General features: G+C 43.1%; 1 protein-coding gene across 4 annotated transcripts in view; it reads right to left on the reverse strand.

Moving 5' to 3' along the window:
* WASHC1 (WASH complex subunit 1) overlaps positions 1-21,240 on the reverse strand; it is a 38,513-nt gene that overhangs the window by 5,152 nt on the left and 12,121 nt on the right. For all 4 annotated transcript variants that reach the window (XM_041484400.1, XM_041484399.1, XM_041484398.1 and 1 more), the window contains 3 exons: positions 6,133-6,244; positions 5,260-5,406; positions 565-701 (listed from right to left, as the gene is read on the reverse strand). In XM_041484400.1, the coding sequence (XP_041340334.1) occupies positions 565-701; positions 5,260-5,406; positions 6,133-6,244 (396 nt within the window). The remainder of the gene's footprint in view (positions 1-564; positions 702-5,259; positions 5,407-6,132; positions 6,245-21,240) is intronic.

The following is a 21,240-nucleotide window of genomic DNA, read 5'->3' on the forward strand; positions in this document are numbered from 1 at the left end:
GAGAAATGATCCATGGCTCAGGATAAGAAAGACAAGGTCCAGCATCTGAAAGCTCAAGAAGAGCTTAAAGCAGCTCTTCAATAAGAGCAGAAAGGAGAACCATGATGTGAGCCCAGTGGGAAAGGAAACTGCAGTGAGGGAGGTGGTGGAGACATAAAAGCAGCAAAAGCAGTAAAGTAATGGTGTGAGGAATTGTCAGGAGAAGAAGCAGTACTTAAGCTGGCAAACAGGGCAGAGAAGGGCAGGAGTGACTGCATATCTCAAGGCTGGAAAGAAACAAAAGATGAACAATAGGAAGAACTAAGCAAAAGAAAGTGCAAAATTGGGTTGGATCAGGTGAGCAGAGGATCAGGCGTGGACAAAAGAACTGCTTCCATCCAAGGCAAAGAGCAGGGAAGGTTCCCAGATGGAAGCCAGCAGAGAGGTATCAAACCCTGTCCTATCAAGAGCATGACAAGTAACATCCCCAGGAAAGCAAGCAGTCACTGCTATGCCTGAGGAAGGGAAAGCTCCTCTGTGGACAAGCAGGGGAGGTGAGCAGCACAGCACTGCTCCAGCTCTCACAGGTTCTCGGTGGTATTGAAGAGTAGCAGGGAGCTGAGGGAGCTGATGTTCCTGGGAAGGCTGCCAAGGCCTTCTTCTGCATCATCCTCCTGGTGAATTTTGGTGCTCACGCACACAGGGAAATACTTGAGCTTTTCCTGCAAGAAGACAGATAAAAGGTGGTAAGACACTAGAACCACGGCTGCTGAGGCAGCTCTCCCCAGCCACCACAACCCACACTGCTGGATGCACTGTATGGTCTGGGAACCCTGCTGCTCCCTCTCTATCTCCCTTTGAGCTAGGAAGTACGTGGACAACATTGCAACCCCACAATCACGACAAGTGTCGGCAGTTCAGACTGGTGGCAAGTGCTTTTGGTGCTGTGGATGGGTCATACCAAACACATGTTACTCTGGCAAGTATCCACCAGAATAAAACCACCACTCTGGCTCTATAGTCAGAGGCAGGGATCAAGCACCACAGCCTAAAAGGCTTTTGTTACAGTGTCTCCAATTATGACACATTTTCATGCAGGAAGAGTTCCCCACACATCTCTATTACCTTCCCTCTGTGCCCTTCACTCGATGTTTTAAGAGCTGTGATTGCACTGGAGGGGTAGGCAGGGAAGGCAAAGGAAAAAGAGGTTAGGAAAGAACAGAGTGCCTGCACTAGGCAAGAGATCAGGCAGAAAGGAGTGCACAGGGTGGAACGTGTGCCAGATGGTTTTGCAAAGCCTGAGGGATTTGCAGGAGTTTTCAACTCTAATGAACTGAAATCTTCTCTCTCTCAGTTCTAAAACTTCATGCATAATATATAGAGCTCCCTTTCGAAAAGGACTTATTACATCTGAACTGCCTGACTTTTATAGAGCACAGGAGTTGCCATCCCACATCAGCCCAGTGTTTCAGCTGGTGTGACAGTGTCCGCTGCCACATGCTCTGGGGGATGAAGTTCAGTGCCCACAGCACTCTGCTCTAGAGGGAGGAAAGGCATCAATTCCTGAACAGAAACAGTTTGATGAACAAACCTCAACCTCAGACCCCTCTGTAGACCCCTCCTCAGCCCCTTCAGAACTCTTCACAGTTCTTTCTTCACAGCTAAGGCAACCAGCAGCTACCAGGCAGTAAGTGTTCATACCAGGAGAAACCAGAGCACTTTGTCAGGTTAAGTAACTCGCCACACCGTGGTTTTCTTCTGCCACCAGAGGATGAGCACTCCAAATACTGTCCACAGCTTCCTACTGCCTCACTACTTCCAGCATCCCTGCACCACCCCATTCTCCGAGTCCCTCTTCCCTCCTTGTACTTGTATGGGAGAAATGGAGACCACTGGTGGTTCAGTTATAAGACCACATCTCAGGGACACAAGCAGTTCCTGCTGATTGAAATTTCAGTCTTGAATCTGGTAGCCAGAAATCAAAGCAAATGGCTTAGTCACAGTTCAGTTAATCCACTAAGAGTTTATATGATGCTCTGAGACTATAAAATGCTATAAGAAAGGACCTGTAAGATTTTGATCTAATTCAGGTTCCAACTTGTGAAAAATACATTGAAGTTAACACCTTCTATTTTTTAATGGAAGCAATAGACAAAAAAATATAAATTCTTATTTAGAGATTGTAGAAGCAGAGACTCAAAAATAAAAGGTTTTTTGATCATTAATATTCATTTCCCAATGTTTAATTTTTTAAGCATAAGGGAGTACTGACTCTTTTTGCTAGAGCTGTTCAGACACACTTAGCCCTCAAGTCATTTTTTTTTTTTTTAATTCTCTCTTTGTATATTTCAGTTAGCACTGGAAGATTGTGTATCACTTTAAGGGTGTAGTGAGAAAACAACCATTACCTACATTTAGTTACAAACCTTATCTAAGGAAGTTATGAAAGTAACTAAGTACAAATATTCTGAAACGTGAAATATAATCCTTTCAATTTAAATGCCATCAAAGTGCTAGTCTTACTCAAGTACCTAGATATGCTCTGAAATTTGGAGCTTCCACACACTGTCAAAAATACCCTGCAACTGTGAATTCCACAAGTTAAGGTGCCAATTAAAAATTAGTTTTCTTATAGGAACATTAAGTTCTAAAGCCAAAGTTTGGCAACCTTGACCTACTGAAGTCATGGGGGTTGTTGGAATGCTCAAACACCCCAACCTGGTGTCTGGCACTTGGCAGGATCACACCCCCAAGCACACTGCATTTTCAGGCATTTTTCTTCCAAAGAACCTACAGTTAAAAATATATAAAGTCACTCTGGTTCTTCAGTATAATTAAAACACACACTATTACAAATGGAATTGGTGTGATGTACCAGAAATCCCATTCCCCTCACACCAATGGAGTGCTGAGGCCAGCTGGGAAAGTGTTTCAAGATAAGCAAGTGACAAAAGCCTGGTTTAGCCTCCACAAGCCTATGGTGGGCTCTGGGAAAGGCAGAATTCACAAGAACATGCCAAGTTACTGACACTTTTGAAGCCTAGCAAGGTTACTCCAGCAGTGGATGGCAACTTCTGCTTGGACTTCTTCCAAAGCCCAAGCAGACCATATCTCCCCACCCTGTTTGCCAGTCTCCTGAGTGGCATGTGCAGCACCCAGACACAGCTCCCACCACACAGGCAGTGCCCAGTGCCTGGGAAGCCCCACAGGGCTGCAGCCAGCTCCCAGCTGAGCTCTGCCTTGCTGCCACCACTGCAGTGTGCAAAGCAATGGGCTTTCCAGGCTTACCACAAGCACTGTGTTTCTGGCACTTTTACCCATCAGTGCTTACCTTACCAACCTAAACAGCATCCTCTAAACAGCTGAGTTTTCACTTGCTTGGGGTTGAGAGGGCAAGAAGAAATTCCAAGGGGGAAGCATTTAAAATCAACTGCAGAACCACACACATTTCCAACTCAGTTGCTTACTCCCCAGAGCAAAAACCCTAAAGGCTGAGCACAGGCTGCACCACTTCCCCTCAAACTGACATCCTCAGAGTTTGCTTTTCTGATGAGGTGTTGTGTGCACATGTGCAAGTGGAGTTTAGCAAAGGCCATTGTGACTGCTTGCAGCAAAGAGGCTCTCATTAGAAGTGAAAACAGGCAGTGAGCCTCTGCTGAAAGCCCTGAATAATTGAGGAAAGCATAAATGCAAACATTAGACTTCTCCCTGTGACATTTCATTACTGCAAGGCATGTCCAGCTCTGTGCTCAGCTATGGCTCAGAAGGGCCTGTCCCCCCGGAATGTGGTCAGAGCTTGGCCACACGGAGCCCCATTCAGCACATCAGCCCCTCCATCCTTCACCAGCTGACAGCAGCATCCCTCACCCCACAGAGGAGCTGCAGGAGCTCGTGTGTGTGAGCTTGGCAAGAGTGACAACTGCTGCATGAAGCAGACTCAGCAAAGCCACAGAAAGATCAACAGTCCCAAAAGAGGATCAAAAGATGGATTGCAGGAGGAGAGCAACAATCATCCCCCAGGGCCTGAAACAATGCCCCTGTGGTGATGGCAGCTTTAGTCACAAAGGGCAGAACATGGCAATGGTACAGAGACTGACTGGGACTGGAAGAGATGGCATCCCAGGCACATGGCTGTGAGGAATGGCACATGGAGCCGACTGGAGCCAGCAGGCCAGATGAACAGGCACACCATTTGCTCTTTGTGGGTTACTGCTTTTTAACAGTTGATATTCTTCTCAAGCCCTTCCCTGTGCAAGGGTCTGTACTCTGGCACCAGCCCTTCAGGGTGGGAGCCCATCTCTCCCTGTCTGCTCCCTGGCTGCCTATGCTCCCACCCACTCCAGTGGGATGAGGCCACCAGCCAGACAGCAGCACTCACTGACCTCCCTGCCAGCCACCAGCACGTCCCATGCAGCTCTGCCTGTGCTACTGCCAGGACTGGAAGGAAGCAGGAACCCTGCTCAAGTTTGCCAGCTCTCCATTTGGCCAGCAATCCTGCTTCCTTGGCCTGGCTGAAATATTCATAACTACCTCTCTGTGTGAAGTCTCAACTCCATTAACACTCAGGGAAGTTTAGCATGATAAATTATTCAGTGGCAGCTTTATTTTTGGCCAAGTCATACAAGGATGAGGAAGGAAGTCTCTTTAGGGGTGGAGTGTAAGGAAGTTGTCAAATTGATCCTTAACCTGCTAGGAACAGCACATCTGCTACTCCTGACACAGCACATACACAGCAACTTTCAAACGTAAAGCATGGCAACTCTTCCTCCTGTCCTTCCAACCCAGGGACAATGCCCAAATGCAGCAATTTCCTGGGGCAGAAAAATGCTCTAATGAATGACTCCTTTTTCTCCTGACACACTCACAAGCCTTCTTATCTTCCCCTTCTCACCAGAAGTTGTATCAGAGCCTTCAGAAACTATTTCTGAAACAGCTATGAGCTTGATCCCAGCTGCCTCACTATGCACAGCCAAAGCCTTAAGCCCAGGCAGCAGCACCCACCAACACCGCTGCAGGAAACAGCGGCATTTCAGGAAATGGAACTGCTCCCGAGACTTGGCAGATGACAGTCACCCAGACAAGCTCATGTACTGACATGGCCCTCTCCAGCCTGCATCTCCATAAGCCTCCCAGTCTGACCTCACACCCTCCCCACTGACAGGCCAAATGAAAATATGTTCTACTCCTAGCCTATGTCCCAAAGCCCTGGCCCACTTTATCAAAGAGATTAACAGCCTCCAGGTTCTCTTTGTTTGTCCTTCCCAAGGTTCTCCTCCTTACCTGCAGAGCTTTTTCATCCAACATTTGGTGTTTGCTCTGAATCTTGTGTCTTGGCCATTTCTGTTTAGCTGGGTCTTCTGCACCAGCAAAAATTGAACTGTACTCCTGCAGCCGTTCAGGGGCTGGATACTTGGCACTGGAAAATACCTATGGAGAAACAAGGAGGGACTAAAAAATCGCAACAACTAGGCAATCCTACAATGCAACACATGGAGAAAATACTACAGAAACACATGGAGAGGAGCAAACACGCAATCTGTGCTGCCAGTGGGAATGGACAGCCTTGGGGTCAACAGGCTCCTAAGGGTTATGTGCACAGACCCCAATATGCATGGACTGCCACTTCTGCAACTGGAATTGCCAGAGCTTTTCTCTCTCTCTAAAAGGACTAGGAGATCTCTGGCAAAAAGGCTTCCACTGGTAGGAAAGGAGTTGGAAATACTGTATAAAATGAAGCAAGAATGGGGAAAAAAGGATTTTCACCTGTTTTACATGGCTCAATGGGATTAAGATGCACTAAATGGAGTCTCTCTGACAGCAGCTTTCATTTAAATAAGTGTCTGTGAGCCTGAAGTGAAGGTGTTAGTTAGGCTTAGCTCAGCACATGTCTTTTCTCTTTCTCAGGAAGCAGCTGGGACAGAAACCTACAAAGGCTACATAAAGCCTGGAGCTGTGTGGCTCATGGGTCTGAAATTCATCCTTTGGTCAAGTCAGGAATAGGATTCTCACCACAGTCCTGCTCAGCAGTAAGGCATGGAGAGGTGAGTGGGCAGCAGCTGTAGCAGCTGAGCACCTTTTCTTCTCCAGAGCTTATGTCAGGAGTAAAGGAAGAAGGAAGAAAAGAGGCCATGCAGCCTTCACTGAAGTCACTACCTTAATAGCCTTCTTGCTGCCCTTTATCTTCTCAATCTTGGCCTGAGCGAGCGTGACTCTCTCCCCAATTGCCTGGAGCTGTGCCCGGCTGGCCTCCACCCGCTGAGAGATCCTAGGAGGCAAGAACACTTCTTAAGCTGAAGAATCAGTGGTTCTTTTTGAAACCGCAGTTCCCAGCCCCTCAGAGAAGGATGTGAATCTCAGGGGAGCAGGTTGTTTCACAATGAAAAACAGTGCTGGTTGAGCCATGCTTGCATCCATCCTATTGAGAGCTTTAGGTACTCCAACATGAAGTAGGATTAATCCATGACTCACAGCACGATGTTCCTGTGGCTGTTTGAGGCACAGAAAGATGGAAAACTGTCAACACACAGTGTTGATAACACAGGGATGATTTAATTATCGCTCAGGAGAGCTCAGACAGAGTCAAGGCCTTTTCTGCCTCTCACCCCACTCCAAGGAGTTGGGAGGGGACACAGCCAGAACACCTGATCCCAACTGATCCAAGGGATTCCAGACCATATGGCATCATATAAACTAGGGAGAAAGTTGGCTGGGGTCCACTGCTCAGGGACTGGACAAGCTTCATCGAGTTGTTGTTTTATTTGCATCACTTGTCCTTCCTGTGTTGTATTTCTCTCTCTTTTTTGTTATTTTCCTTAACATTATTATATTTCAATAATTTAACTGTTTTTATCTCAACCCATTAATTTTCTCACTTTTACCCTTTTAGCTCTCCTTCCCCCACCCTGCAGGGAGTAGGGTGAGCAAGAGACTGTGTGGTGCTTAGTTGCCAGCTGTAGATAAACCATACCACTAGATGAGCACCAGAATGCTTTAGGATGCTGGGAGCAGGCATCAGCTACAGCTAATGATGGAGCCACCTTCTCTAAGAGGCCTCCTTCCCCATGCATAACCAGCAGATTCTCCCAGCTACAAGGTCAAAAGCTGAAAAGTCTTCTGAACTTTCACCCCAGTTCCACTGGATCATTCTGTGCCTGTAAAAAGCAATCTCAAGTATTGTCTTTAAATTTCACCAAGAGTCTCTCTTTGCTTTTGAGGAGAGAGCTCTCATGCTCTTTTTCCGCTTTGTCTAATTCCCTTCAGTAATGAATTTGAGATCAGCAGTGATCCAGGATTCCCAATTCCAAACTGTAACAAATCCATCTTTTCCAGTATTTTCACTTTGGGCAGCACATTCTCATTTGTAGTATAAAATATAAAGCACCTCCCTCAATGTAATAGTGAAAACCAGCAAGAACAAGAAGCCTATTCTCCTTGTACCATTCTGAAAAAAAAACCCTCACTTTCTCTAAACTTCAAGTATTTCTGTTTGTTTATAGCCATGCTCTCCTCTTCCTGGAGGCATGAAAAATTCTTCCTTATGCAATATGGCATGATAGCACACAGCCTGTTTCTACCTTATTCTGCTTGGAGTGGGAGATGAGCAAAACTGAACCTCATGAGATTCTCCCTCTCGAATTATTCTCCATTACCCCATTTTATTTTAAACACAGTCTAACAGCTTGTATTTTGTACCAACACTGAGTACAAATCTGCTCATGATTTCCTTCCCACACTCTCCCTCTGCCTCAGTGGAGTAAGTTCATATCACTTTTACACTTGATAGGTTCTCAGAGTAGTTTCTGTTGTTCCTTTCAGTGTGCATTTTCTAGCACCTGTCTGCAGCAAATTTCATGTGTCATAGGGCTGTCCCATTGCCTTGTTTTGTTCAAGTGTGAGATGCCTCTGAAGGACCTAAATCTTTCCTAACTGCTCTCACCAGCAAATTTTCCCACCTCACAGTTCACCTCTTTTCTAGAGGTTTCATAATTTTATTGATTGTCACTATTTCCAGTACTGCTCTCTAGGGGCATCTGACTATTTTTACTTCCTTCAAAGCTGAAAAAACCTAGTCATTTATTTCTGCTTTGCTGCTCTTTCTCAAATCAATGATGCAATTTTCTCTCTCACCTGAGAGTAGACCTCTCTCCTAGAAGAACTCCACAAAGCTTTCCTGAAGCTCCAAATAAATGTGAGGTATCAACTGCATTTTAGCCAGTATCCTGCCGACTTCCAGACACAATTTTCAGGATTTGACAAGGCACATGTTTCTCTCCCAGAAGGAAGTGCTAAGCAAATAGTTACGCAAGCTCAGGCCTGGAAACCATTAAGTGTTCTCCTCCCTTTCACTTCATGAATGTGAGTGGGTCCAGTGAAGCAGTCACACACCTCCCTCACTCCCTTTCCTGCCCCATATTATCCCCAGGGCTTCACCAGGTACCAACCTCTTCCCATCCCTTCCCTCACTCAAAGAAAAAGAAAAAAAAAGAGGGGAGACATCCAACCCCACTGCCCACCAAATATCATCAGTGAAAGGAGACAATATCAGGCAGGTAGCCGGCTCCCAGGACAAGCTGGGGAAGTTGTCCAGTGCCAGCTCAGGTGTTTCAAACCATGATGGATCTTCTCTGAGGCACTCTGTACATTCTCCTGTGATCTCCTGCTCAAGGATTTGACAGGCCAAATCCCACTGACCTTATAAGGTCTGCAAAACACCTTCACCTGAGGTGGTACAGATACAGGCTCACAACACAGAAGGAATACATATCATTCTACAGATTAATTTATTTGTTGCTGAAAAAAAAAATTGAAATAAAATTTAAACCTCCTTCATCCAACCAATCCAAATTCCATGTGTACAGGCTCCTACAAGTGCATGAACAATTCAAGATTTCAGTTAGCATGAACAGTTCAAGATTTCAAGATACAGCTGTATGTATTAGTTAGAAGAGATCATACACCATATACCTTACCAGAAAAAATACATGGAGAAAACCTCCTCATGTTTGATCAACTATTTCTACTCCTGTGGAAACTGAACTTGCTCAAAGGACTCAACCAGTTTTTGTAAAGAAAGGAAACAGGAAGGAAGGGATGGAGGGATATGGCTGAGGATTTCAGGGGCAGTGCTGGAGGAAAGGTGGCATTCAGACCTTAACTTTCATTAAAGGGAAGACAAGGACAATCACGACAAGAGGGATTAAGTGTTAATAAAATGGCCCAATACTTCCTCTCAGAACCAATTGCTCAGGCAGCCAAAATCACCATGAGCATCTGAACCTATCCCATGCCTATTTTCTTAGTCATTGCTGTGTTATTTTGCTCTCAGTGCTCTTTTCTGCTTGAGAAACGCCTTTAGTTAAATTCAATATGACTTTGGAGTTGCAAAGGAGCAGGAGACTACAATGCTACCCTCCCTTTCAGGAGGATGTGCTTCATTCAGGACAAGTGAAAGGGGTGGGGTTGTCTGTGAAAAAAGGAGACTACATCACCTACCTTCAAATGCTGGGCACTGAGCTAAATCAACCTTCCCCTCCCAGTGCTTTTCTTTAGGGAAGCAATACACATGGCAGATTAAATCTATCTAGTGGATTATCTCTTAATCCATACAGACTTTTATTTTTTGATCTAAGCAGATATTAAAGCCAACCTTTCAGCTGCTTTGATTCAAGCTTTCACTTTCTCTTGTCCCTCTGAAATATTTTTGCCCTCAAGCCCTCTGCACTTTATCCCCACCTTAGCTCTTGTTTCTCCTTTGTCCTAAAGTCCTCATCCTGCTGCGTTTAAACCACTTGCCATTTTACAGGCAATTTTCTCCAACACCCACAGCAAGTTCCAGGAATACTTCCTCCCAATTCTTGGGAACCTTTTGAGGGCCTCTCTTGCTGGCCCCCTACCCTCTGTCCCATCTGCAACCATAGGGCAGATCACTTCCTCTTACTCTGTTGTAACTCCTCTGATAAATCTCACATTCAGGTGGTTACTGAAAGACTTCCTCTGCTGTGTCTGTGTCTATTCATGGTGGAAAATTCACTGTTTTCTTACTCCAACAGGAAAAAGATTTGAGGCATTGGGCATCTGGCATCCAGGACACTGGATGCTGCCTGGTGGTACTGCCAGCACTGGCAATAATGCTACATTTGTATGCAAGTCTCCAAGTACTTCACAGTGCCAACCAAAAAAATGGTGATTTTTATCATCTATATCTGCTAAGGATCAGACAGCAAGAGAAAAAATGTTTAAAATCAGGGAAGGTTTAAAGATAGGCTGACAGATCCCAAAACCAGTGTCTGAGAAAGACAGAATTCAGCTGTAAGGAAGCATCACAGCAGCCAGAGACCCTTTGCTCTCTATGCTGAACATCCATGTCACCGAAAGTGACAGGGATGACAAAACTTCTGAAATGGGAGAGAAGATAGGCAAGCTGCACACCAAGGTGAACGAGAAAGGTTAGGCAACAGAGGCTGGAGCAAACCTCTCTAGAATACCAAAGAACTTCATTTTCATGTCTGAAGTATAAAAGTAAGTGATCAACCAAGGAGAAAGAACATTACAGAGCAGAATGAGAAATGAAGTTGCACAGGAGGATAAGGCAGACGAAGGATTAATTTACTTTTCCCTTAAATGAGGACTGTACACATCACAGAAAATCAGGTTTCTCATCACCTCCCAGCCCAAGCTCCAAGCCTTAGAGATAGCAGAGGGATGCTTGGCATTGCTGTTCTAAACTTCAGGGTACATATAGTAAATTTATTCTATAAAACCTTGGCTTCTTGCCTAAAAGTCAAGCTACTTTTTTTTTTTTTTTTTTTTTTGCTAAATAATGTATGCTTTTATTAAATTTCTCCCTTACTGCAGGAGGCATGAATACGAAGGGATTGAGTTTATGGTTGTTGTATTTAATTTTGTTCTCTGATGCTCTAAGCAGCTGGTACTGGAGCAGGGTAGCAAGGAAAGAAAGTGTCAAAATGAACAATGTAAGAAGCTCACTCCTCACTCCAACTCAGTGCTTCTGCCCCTACAGCTGGCAACATCTCAGGATCAAGACGGGGAGAGGGAAGGAAAGTCTGCTAAGACGCTTATAAGTTTACAGTGATCCAGGGAAGCATTCAAAATCAGCTCACAAAGCCAATTCACCTCAAAAGTTTGAAAGGCAAAAAGGAAAAATACATACTCTTATGAAGAGCCAAACACATCCAATCACTCATCGAAAGATCAACTTGTTTGCTTTCTGCTCTTCTCTCTCCATATTTAAGCAGTTTTTAAAGTCTTACTTCTTATCTGAGTAAGTGTAATCAGAAGCTGTCATCATACACCATCTCTTGACAGAAAGAAGTCCCAAGTGAGGCTGTGTAATCAACGTTCCTTCCTCCATTAAGGGTTTGGGTATTATACTAATTAATGTTTATCTCACTCTGATTGCTCCTCGAGCCTGATTTGCAGGTGTTTCAGCATTTGCATATTGCCCTGTTCCTGTGATGCTGAATGGTCTTGCAGATTTGAGAGTGATCAAGGTTGCCAGGTTATCCTCAGCAGGATCCAGCATATATCACTCTCCACAGGTCATGTTCTCACACAAAAACCATTTCACTTTGATTTTTAATCTCTCATTTCAGAAGGTACTCCCTCTACTGTCAATTAAGTTTATGTAAAAACTGGAAACTTAGAATTTTGACCTACCACCACAGCACCCTTCTCCCTCTTCCTCTGCAGCTTCCTCTCCTCTCCAGAAAAGCAGCTTCTCTTTTTTTCTTCATAAAAAACAAGTTCCTCTTTAACCTTCCAAGCTTTTTCTTGTCTCATACCACTGACTGGTCTGAAAGCAGATGCGCTTTCGTTTCTTTAGAAGAAATATATGCTAAATAGAAAGTCAGTGTATACTATGCACAAAGTCTGTGTTTGCAAATAAAGTACATCATTAGATCTTTAAAATATACAGGCTACTTTTGGTCAAAAAGTACTACTTCTCCATTGTGTTAATATACATCTACAACACAGGTTCTACCATCACAGTGACAACTTTTGGGAAAGATGACTTTAAAAACTCCATTACTTCTAACAGAAGCAATGGAAAAAATGGTTCTTTACCAGTACCACTGAAGTTTCACAGGTGACCTGTTGGGCTCCTCCACTGGCAGTGGAATTGCTCCCCAAAGCAGCAGCCACAGGAAGAGTCTTGAGATATTAGGCAGCTGATATTAGGTCAGTATAGAACCACAGAATCATAGAATAGCTTGCCTTGGAAGCAACCCTTAAAGGCCACCTAGTCCAGGCCCCAGCAGTGAGCAGGGACATCTTCAGATGATCAAGTTGGTCAGAGCCTTGGCTAACCTGGCCTTGAATACTCTGAGCAACCTGTTCTGGTGTTTCACCAGCCTCATCACAGAACACGTCTTCATTATATTTAGTCTGAATCTACCCTCTTAATTTAAACCAGTACTCCTTGTCCTATCACAACAGGCTAAGAAGTTTGTCCTCATCTTTCTTATAAGCCCCTTAGGTACCGACAGGCTGCAATGAGGTCTTCTCAGAGTCATCTCTTCTCCAGGCTGAACAACCCCAACTCTTTCAGCCCTTCCTCAGAGGAGAGGAGTTGTAGTAACTGATACTAGTACTGTGACCAGTAAAAGTTACTAGTTAAGTACAGTTTGTTATCTTTAGAGTTTCAGCTCATCCTTAAAAAATTTTCTTAAGTATTTAGTCACTGAAGCTTAATCTTTTGTAGTAATAGCCTTAAGTGTTTTCAGTTTTGTTCTTCTTCTTTTTTTTTTTTAATCACTTGTCAAATGAGGACTAATCCTGTTTGGACAGAATTTTACAAGACTGTCAAAAATAAATTTTGTTTCCATGTTGCTTGAAGTAATAGATCTTACTTGGCAGATAGCTTGAGAAGGTGTTTTGGCACCTTGTAACCTTAAATTAATCAACTGTGTGTACACAAAGATTAGGTTTCTCATTTTCCCATCAAAGCTCCATTCTCAGGCAAGCCAAAGACCTTCCTCCCTGCTCCCATTGAAAAGAAAATGCGTATCACTGCAGAGTCACAGGAAAATAAGCAGTAGAGAAATGCCCAGGTGACCCTGTTGCGAACTATATCTGGGGTAGGGAGAGCTAATGCCTTTAAAAAGATCTGAGATTCCTCTGGATCATTGAGGGTACCATGTCTGATTCTACACAGACAATATTTCTGTTACACTGCTCACTCTTATTTGACATCGTGCTCTGATTTCCCTACCACCAATAGCTACAGGAGGCAGATCAGCCTGGACTAAACTCCAGTGGGACTGCAAGAGAAATTCATAAGCCACCAGCCAGAAATACTGTTTCTTCTGAGCTTCACCTGAAGGTAGCAACAGCAGGAGAGGAGCACTGACAAGCAGCCACCCCAGCCCTTTTAGGCTGTGCCTCACTTGACCAAAGATCATGGCCAGGCTGTCAGGAAGTTTCTCTTTACTCCTAGCTTACCCCCATACCTTCCACATGGTTTTAAATCAGTTTTCTTGACCGAGGTAAGTAGTACTCAGTTACACACGTGTAACAAAACACAATGAAGTGATCATCTCCAAAGATCAGGAAAGCTGAGCTCCCACACATTTATTGGGATGGAGGCTTCTCATACTGTGACAGCACACAGCACAAACATTGTTCTTAGTCTGTTGATCTCACCAAAACAAGGCATTGTCAACAAGAATAAGAATGCTCAGCAAAACACGCCTGCCTCCAGAGCAGAAAATGATTCCTGGTGATAGCAGTTCACATTCTCATTGTTCTCCAAGAAAAGCACTGCTTTTCTTTGCATTTAATCAAATATCCTCAGAATTTCATAGCTTTTCACCCAAAGATCTCCAAGCAATTTCCAAGTGTTAATTAAGTCTTGGTTGCTTGTGAAACCAAGAGGGGAGTCATTTGTTCCCTGGAACAAAGAAAACCTAGGCAAATTCAGAGTACAGTCTCAGCAGATCAGATTTTCAGTCCATTATTCACTAACTTGAACAATTTTGCATTAATTCACAGGACTTACCACATACCTTTCAGAAGCTGCTTAATTTTCCATTTTACTGAGTTTAAGGCCACCTGTGCAAGTTCATCTGCCATTTTAATGTCTTCCCATTGCCAAATCCATCCCACTGTTGCTCACCAGAATAAACTACAGCCAGCAAGAACCGACACAAAACACTGACCATTCTCTCACCACCACTTCTTTCTTGTGATCCAAAATGTAGCCTTAACCCACATTTAAGACACATGTTTACAAGCAGAGGTTTTTGCATTGACTTGACATTTTTTGCACTTCCAAGTAGCTGATGGCAATCCCATGAAATTCTACTTGCAGGTCACAAGTTAAACCCTTCAGTCTCCTTTACAACAAAATATATCTAAAAGCCATCATTTACAAGCTAGTGCTTACTCTATAAAAACTGCTGTCCTGCACAATTGGACTTGAATATTCAGGAGAAGGAAAGCCCAACCAAGAAAAACGATTTACTACCATAAAATGTCTGTTTAAAGACAACTACACTTCATGTCTTCTCAGAACTCTTACTTCCTTTCTGACTTTGATCACATAATAAGGGTCTGTCTCTGTGGTCTTCCCTCACTGTGCTGACCTGCTGAAGCTGTAATCACATACTTGGTAAATGACCAAACTGGCCTTCGAAGCATGACTTGGAGTATCCAGATAATTTTATTCTGTTTTGCACTCAGTACTATGTTTCTGCTTATTATGTTTGTTGCAGTGATCCCTGTACTTTTCAAGAGCTTACATCTCAGTGAAAATTCTTCTATTTCCTTGCACTCACTGCTTCTGCTCTTCAGCATCCTGCCAGAACCAGTGCAGATTCTCAGGATCCACCCAAAATTTTGCTGCAATTAAAACAAGTCCAACTACATAAGATAGTTATAACAGTTACCAGCCCTTTGTCAGTTACAAAACCTCCTTGCTAACTTAGCTTTTCCCTTTCTTACCTTTGCTTTCAAAGTGAACTTCTCTTAACAGATGATCCTCTTTCTAAACAGGTCTCCTTCTCTTAAAGGAAATATTTCTTCACATATTTTTTGCAAGTGAAGTTTTTTATTTAATAATATTTACTCTTCAGAACAGAGGTTGTTTAGTGTTACTTCTTCATTTTCCTACAACCAATTGCAGTCACACTCAAATCTCAAAAGTCACCTTCTATGATATGCCCATCAACAAGCTAATTTGAGTGTGCTTCTTTACCAAATCAGAACAGCTCTTTATGACACCTTCCCTGAGTGATTACAGCACTTTCTTACCTTCTTGAGGGATTTCTAGTTACTCTTCCCCCAAAATCTCTGGGCCACAGGCAGAGATGTTCCCAACAGAATCAAAAAGCAGATATCTCTCTGCTTGCACTGACAGCTGCTCTGTCATTTCAATGGAACAGTCTGAGGCACATCAGTGATCAGACACCTTTAGAATTGGTCTAGACACATTATTTCATTTCCCCCATTGTCATTTTAAAAATCTTTCCTGTGCACTAACTCACAATTAGTCATTAAGAATGGAAACACTATCTTCACAGTAATACCAGAACAAATTCATACAGTGTACCTTCCAAACCTCCTTCCCCACCCCAAAACTGTAAATTCATACACTTTAATAGCTTAACCACTATCCCTGTGACACACACATGAAACGTTCTTATGACAAATGCTTTAACAGCAGCTAAACCCCTCATCCCAGCTAAAAGTAAGCAAGAAGGGTAATGAAGGGCATGATTTTGGCTGTGTGGTTGTTTGTTCTGCATCCTCTTAATTGCCTGGGTGCCAGAAAAATGAAAGAAAACCTTGCCCTGGTGCTCAGTCGTGAGCTTCTCACCCTCTCTTCCTAAAAAGAAAAAAAAAAAAAAAAAAAAAAAAAAAAAAAAAAAAAAAAAAAAAAAACGTCTGAATTCACTCCAGAATTAACAAAATCCAGGATGTCACTCTCAAAAGTATTGTTGAAGCAAAACCAAACTACCCAGTTACTGGGACAAAACAACAGGGAGAACTGCACTGTGGAGACCATGAACTTCCTTGCTTTTTGGTACTGAGCTACTGGAATGTTATATATATGTGTGTATATATATTGGAATGTTATATATATGTCACAGATAACCAGAAGGCTCTTCCTACTGCACTCACACAGAGCAGAAATGCAACAGCTTTACCTCCTCTTCTAAAAGGAATGCCTTGTTATGCCCCTTAGGCCCATCAAGCATGTTTTCAGATTCAGCTTTGCTGATCAATCTAAAACAAGAGTCCTAGAAGTAAATTAAAATGCAAATACCTTGCATTATAATCCGGAATAAGGATCATATTCTTGGACAAATTAAGAAAGGAATCCAATTCACCATGCTGTGCCAGGAAGAGTAGGGGATAAAAATTATTAATGGCACAGCATGGTGAATTCCTTCAATAAAATGTTTGTCTGGTGGATTTAGAGGAGGGGATGAAAGTTTCTGGAGCCTGAATTAAAGAATTTGGATGATATAGTGTGTTAAAGAGAAATCCCAGGTGGGTAATTTAGGTTCCAAAAGATGCAGATGGAAGAAAATCAGAAATCCTTCATTAGCAACTACAAATAAGTCTCCTGTCTCTGGAAGCACTGCTCGTCTCTGCTGTCAGTTGCATTTACACCTAAACCCTTACAACCTTCCCCATTTGCAAAACCCGACAGCACCACAGCAACACAGAAAGAAGCACCATGGAAAGGGAATTTAATGCACCAGTCAAGTGTGAAGAACAGACCTTTGGCATTGGTGTTCCTCCCCCAACTCTCCCCTCACTGTGCACACCCCCACAGGAACAAGCCTGTAATACACATTTCAAGCCACTCAGTGTTATTTTCCAGACAGTTTTCTCCATGCTGGATCCCTAATGGAAGTCATGCCTGTAAAACAAAATTACTTGTTAAAATCTCTTCCTCAAGGGCTGACTGAGTACACAAAAGTCATCCATAGGAAAATTACTCCAACATATGTGAATCTCCAGTGTCTGAAGCTGGTGGAGAAGTTAGAGTTATCACTTTGTGTAATAAAGGAATAACATGGCATATGTTGCTGTATCAAGAATAGTGGGAGTGGGAGAATCCAACAATATTGCCAAAACCATGGGCTAAGAAACAAGGGAACACTTCTGCTGTGAGGCACACAGAGCCTCACATTGCTGTTATGACATGCTTCTCCTTGCCTGTTTCCAGAGAGTAACAGCCACAGCCACTTGCAGTTAGGGACTGACAGGTAAAGGAATTACTCTCTGGATGGGGAAGTTCAAAAGATCTTTGCCAAAACCTTTTTAATTAACAGAGACTTATCGCTGGACAAAATTAGCTCACAAGAACTTGAAGGCTGCCACTCAATATTGAATTTTCTCCAACAAGGAACAGAGTACAAACAAGAGACTTCCCTGTCAGCGTTAAAAAAACCCCATGAACTAAAATAAATCAACAACTCATATGTACTGAAATTACCTTAGTTTCTCCTTACTGTTTGCCTTTCCTATTGCACATGCCATCTGTTTTAAAGCAAACTGTCTCATATTTCCACAAGATATTCCACTATTGCTGTAAGAATAGAAAGACTCTTCTCAAGAGCTCCTTAAAGTCTGAAATTGTTGTGTGCCTCCTTTTGCTTAGCAGGTTTGAGACTAATTTCAGAAGCAGGAAAACACCTCTCCTGTAATTTTGCACAGATCAGATTCCAGAAGATCTTAAGCTTAAGGATTTTAGCAGCATCCAGAAAGAGTTGTGACCTGGTCTCTTGCGGAACAGTCACACTCCCTTTGTCTCTTTATGGGGATGTAGGATGGATGCCTGCTAGTGCCAGCTGTTCCCAGCCTTCCAAGCATGCTGATCACACCCTTGTGTCACCTCCTGAAGTCTTTCTACAGTCTAGGAACCTTTCTGAAGATACATCTTCACAAGCTGTCAAAGTTTGCTTCCAGAGAATCATGGCAGCCATAACAAATGAAAGGTGCCTTACAAAGTGTGTGCTACACTTAAAAGGAAAATAAATCCAGTTACTTGGACATATATCTACAAGAATAACAACTAGCTGCAGGCAAAATGTCCCCATTCTCCATTTCCTCATGTCTGCAGGAGACTCCATTCACTCTTTACCTCACTGCTTCTGCTTTATCTTCCTGGCAGCAAACCACTGCTCCTACAGCCTCTCAAGAGAGGTACCTGAAACAAAACTAGACCTAGCATCCTCTTTTAGATGACCTCTGGGACAACTTCAAAGTACCATGAGGCACCTTGTTGTTAAACAAGAGTCATAACACTCTCAAATTAATTGGAGAAAAATTGATTCCCTGTGCTACAGTGCATCTCTTGGTGTAAACTCACCTGCACGGTGAGCCACCACAGTGGACAGCTCTCTTCCTAGAAAGATCAGCCCTTGCAGCCAGCACAGGAACACACACAATGCAGTGCCCAAGCTCCAATCTGCATCCCAGAGCCCCACTGCACAACAAAGAGCACAGTGCAGCTTGCAGCAAGACCCTGCTTGGCAAGTTTCCATTCCACAGACCTCCTAAATTAAACACATTTACACTGATGTACTAGTCTCCCACTTCCATTATTGCTGATCATGACTAATCACAGTAGTAAGTTTAAAACAAGGAGGTCTTTAAAACACATAAATGTACTTCATGATTAAGATTTTGTTGTATTTTCAATTTCAGAACTTCTCACATCTCAGCTCTGCTCCTGTCATAAACATCCCTTAAGGCTCTGCTGCCCAGCCAGCTACTCCTTACCTTCCTTATCACAGCCTCACCAGATTTCTTCCCCGCCTCAAACAGCATTTCCACAGTGCTTCTGTTTTCCAGCTATGCACTTCTTTTCAGAAGTGCAGCTCTCAGTTAAACTTTTGCTTAATATTAAAGCCTTTTTCAAATATGTAATATGAAATTAGTTTGAATCCAGCTGGGGAGGAAACAGGATACACTGGTTTAGCAAAGTATTATTCCAGACAAGCAAAAGACACTGCATAAAGATTTAAAAAATATCAACCAGAAATTTTTCCATAAACTGAAAAAAAAAAAAAAGAAGCATAACGATGGGAAATTCTGTACACAGGACAACTTGGGGTTGGATTACAGGCAAATCCTGGACCTTGATAACAACCTTCCAATCCCAAGCATTTGATTTCTTTCCACTACTGTAACACTCCGTGAGATAACTTGCAAAAACAACTTTCCACACATCTATTACCCAAAAGTGAACACTTTGAATAACAAACGGACAATATTAGAGATTATTAGCATCTCCTGCCAACCCAAACTCCTCAGAAACTGAGAAATCCTGAAGGACAAGCCTACCTAACTAGGAGGGAATATCAGGAAATCTAAACTCATCACTTATTTTAAGTACTTATCGCAACAACATTCCTGTAAAATACTCCAAAGCACACGACTCCAACACAATCTCCCACCCAGAAAATACTGGCAATGAGAAAACAAAGATGAAAGAATACTGTTAATTGAGGGTTTAAACTGGTCATCCCACCTTCCGTGACCTGTATCAAAAACCCTTCCTAAAAACCCAAGAGTTAAATTCAAACAGATATTATGTCAGATTCGCTATGTTAGATATTTATGTTTTAAGTAGTATTAACATCTAAGTAACTACAGGCAGTGAATCTGATCTTTACTGCAGCTTCCACAACAGATTAATGACTTGGATTCAGTTAACATACACAAGCTTAAAACTTCCATTACTTCAAAGTATAAATTTGAGAAGGACATGCAGCCTCTTGGTCTAGTCATAGCACTGCTATCAGCCCCAAGAGGACAGCACTTCCTCAGAGGAAGACACTGCTGGACAGCACCGGCCTAAGACATCAATCTCTGTTGCCCAGCAACCAAGAGCTTTGATGCTCCCCGTGTGAAAAAAGTCGGGTGGGTCTCTGCTCCTGAGAGTCAGCGATATGATGGAAGGGATGCTGAGCTGATGGATCCTGCTCTAAATGATACCTGAGAGCACTCCAGGCCTGTTCTCCAAGGCTGGGCCCAGTGGGGATGCTCCAGGTCTCAGCCATAGTTTACCTGTGGTTTTGCACCTGCACATCCGTTGATTGTCTATGAACTAATGAACTCTGAGGTCTCATTCACCAAGTACCTTGCCATAGTTAAGAGCAAGTAAACTTCTTTGAGAATGATTGGAAAGAAGAGTTGGCAGAGACTTGTCACATGGGTTATTTCCCAAATTGCCGAAAAAGGGGGGGAAGCAGAGGAAAGCTCCCTGTATTTTCTTCTAATTCCCTAAATGGAAAGGTATCTTTCTGGTGTCATCTTGACATGTTCATTTGAAGATTTCATACTCAGTTGTCATGTCAGCAACAATTCTGAGCAGAAATTTTGATTAGCTAAAATGGAAAAAAAGATCTGGTTGTGGAAATATTCCTTTTTTCATGGAGAGTAGAAGACACTTTCACTCCACCTTCAACAAAGTACAGATTGGCTTGCCACTCTCAAAAGCACTGTACCAATACATCTGTTCCCACAAAACAACCCCAGAACATCTGCATCTCTGTAGTACTGAAGTAACAGGTTGGACACACTCAGCCAAGTCTCCCACAGTGAACAAGTTTCCTCTCCATCAACACTGCAAGCTCTGCAGATCAAACCAGCCAGCTTCCAGGTAAGACAGCTCCTTCCTGGAAATGGAAGACAGAGCTGCTTTATATCTCAGGAAAGGGAAGATAAAAGGTCACTAAGTGGCAAAGTTCTCACCTTGAAAGCTTCGCCCCTTGATTGACATGGAACAACCAAGGTCATGGAAGTTCTAATCAGATGCCTGCATAATTACTAAATCGCTCTTAATTATATCAGAGAGCCAAGACCTCAGTGGAAAGGCAAAGCAAACAAAGAAGCCAATGAAGCCTCCTCTGTTGCTGGAGAAAATTGGTAATTAAAAGTCATGAGTGCACCAAAGAGTGAGGGAACAGCATCACAGTCACTGCTCAGTGTCACTGCTCAGTACTCGGGAGTGACTTGCATACAAAGCAGCAGGCTTATCTCCCTAGGGAAATTACAAGTACTGTGTTAGACAGCAGTGTGGAGAGGAAAAACAGGGAAAAATAGAGACAGAGAAAGAGCAACTCCTGTATTATCAAGAGCTTCATTTACCCCACAGAGAGGGACAGCATTGCCAACCAGGCCCAAGTCTGAGAAGTGCTTTCCACGTGTTTATGGCAGCTCTAGAAAGCCTTCTCCCAGCCTTAGATCATGAAGTGTTCCCCTACTTTGAAGAGCACAAAT

Source organism: Pyrgilauda ruficollis, unplaced genomic scaffold, assembly GCF_017590135.1.
Source record: "Pyrgilauda ruficollis isolate IOZ18807 unplaced genomic scaffold, ASM1759013v1 scaffold66, whole genome shotgun sequence".
NCBI classification, from domain to species: domain Eukaryota; kingdom Metazoa; phylum Chordata; class Aves; order Passeriformes; family Passeridae; genus Pyrgilauda; species Pyrgilauda ruficollis.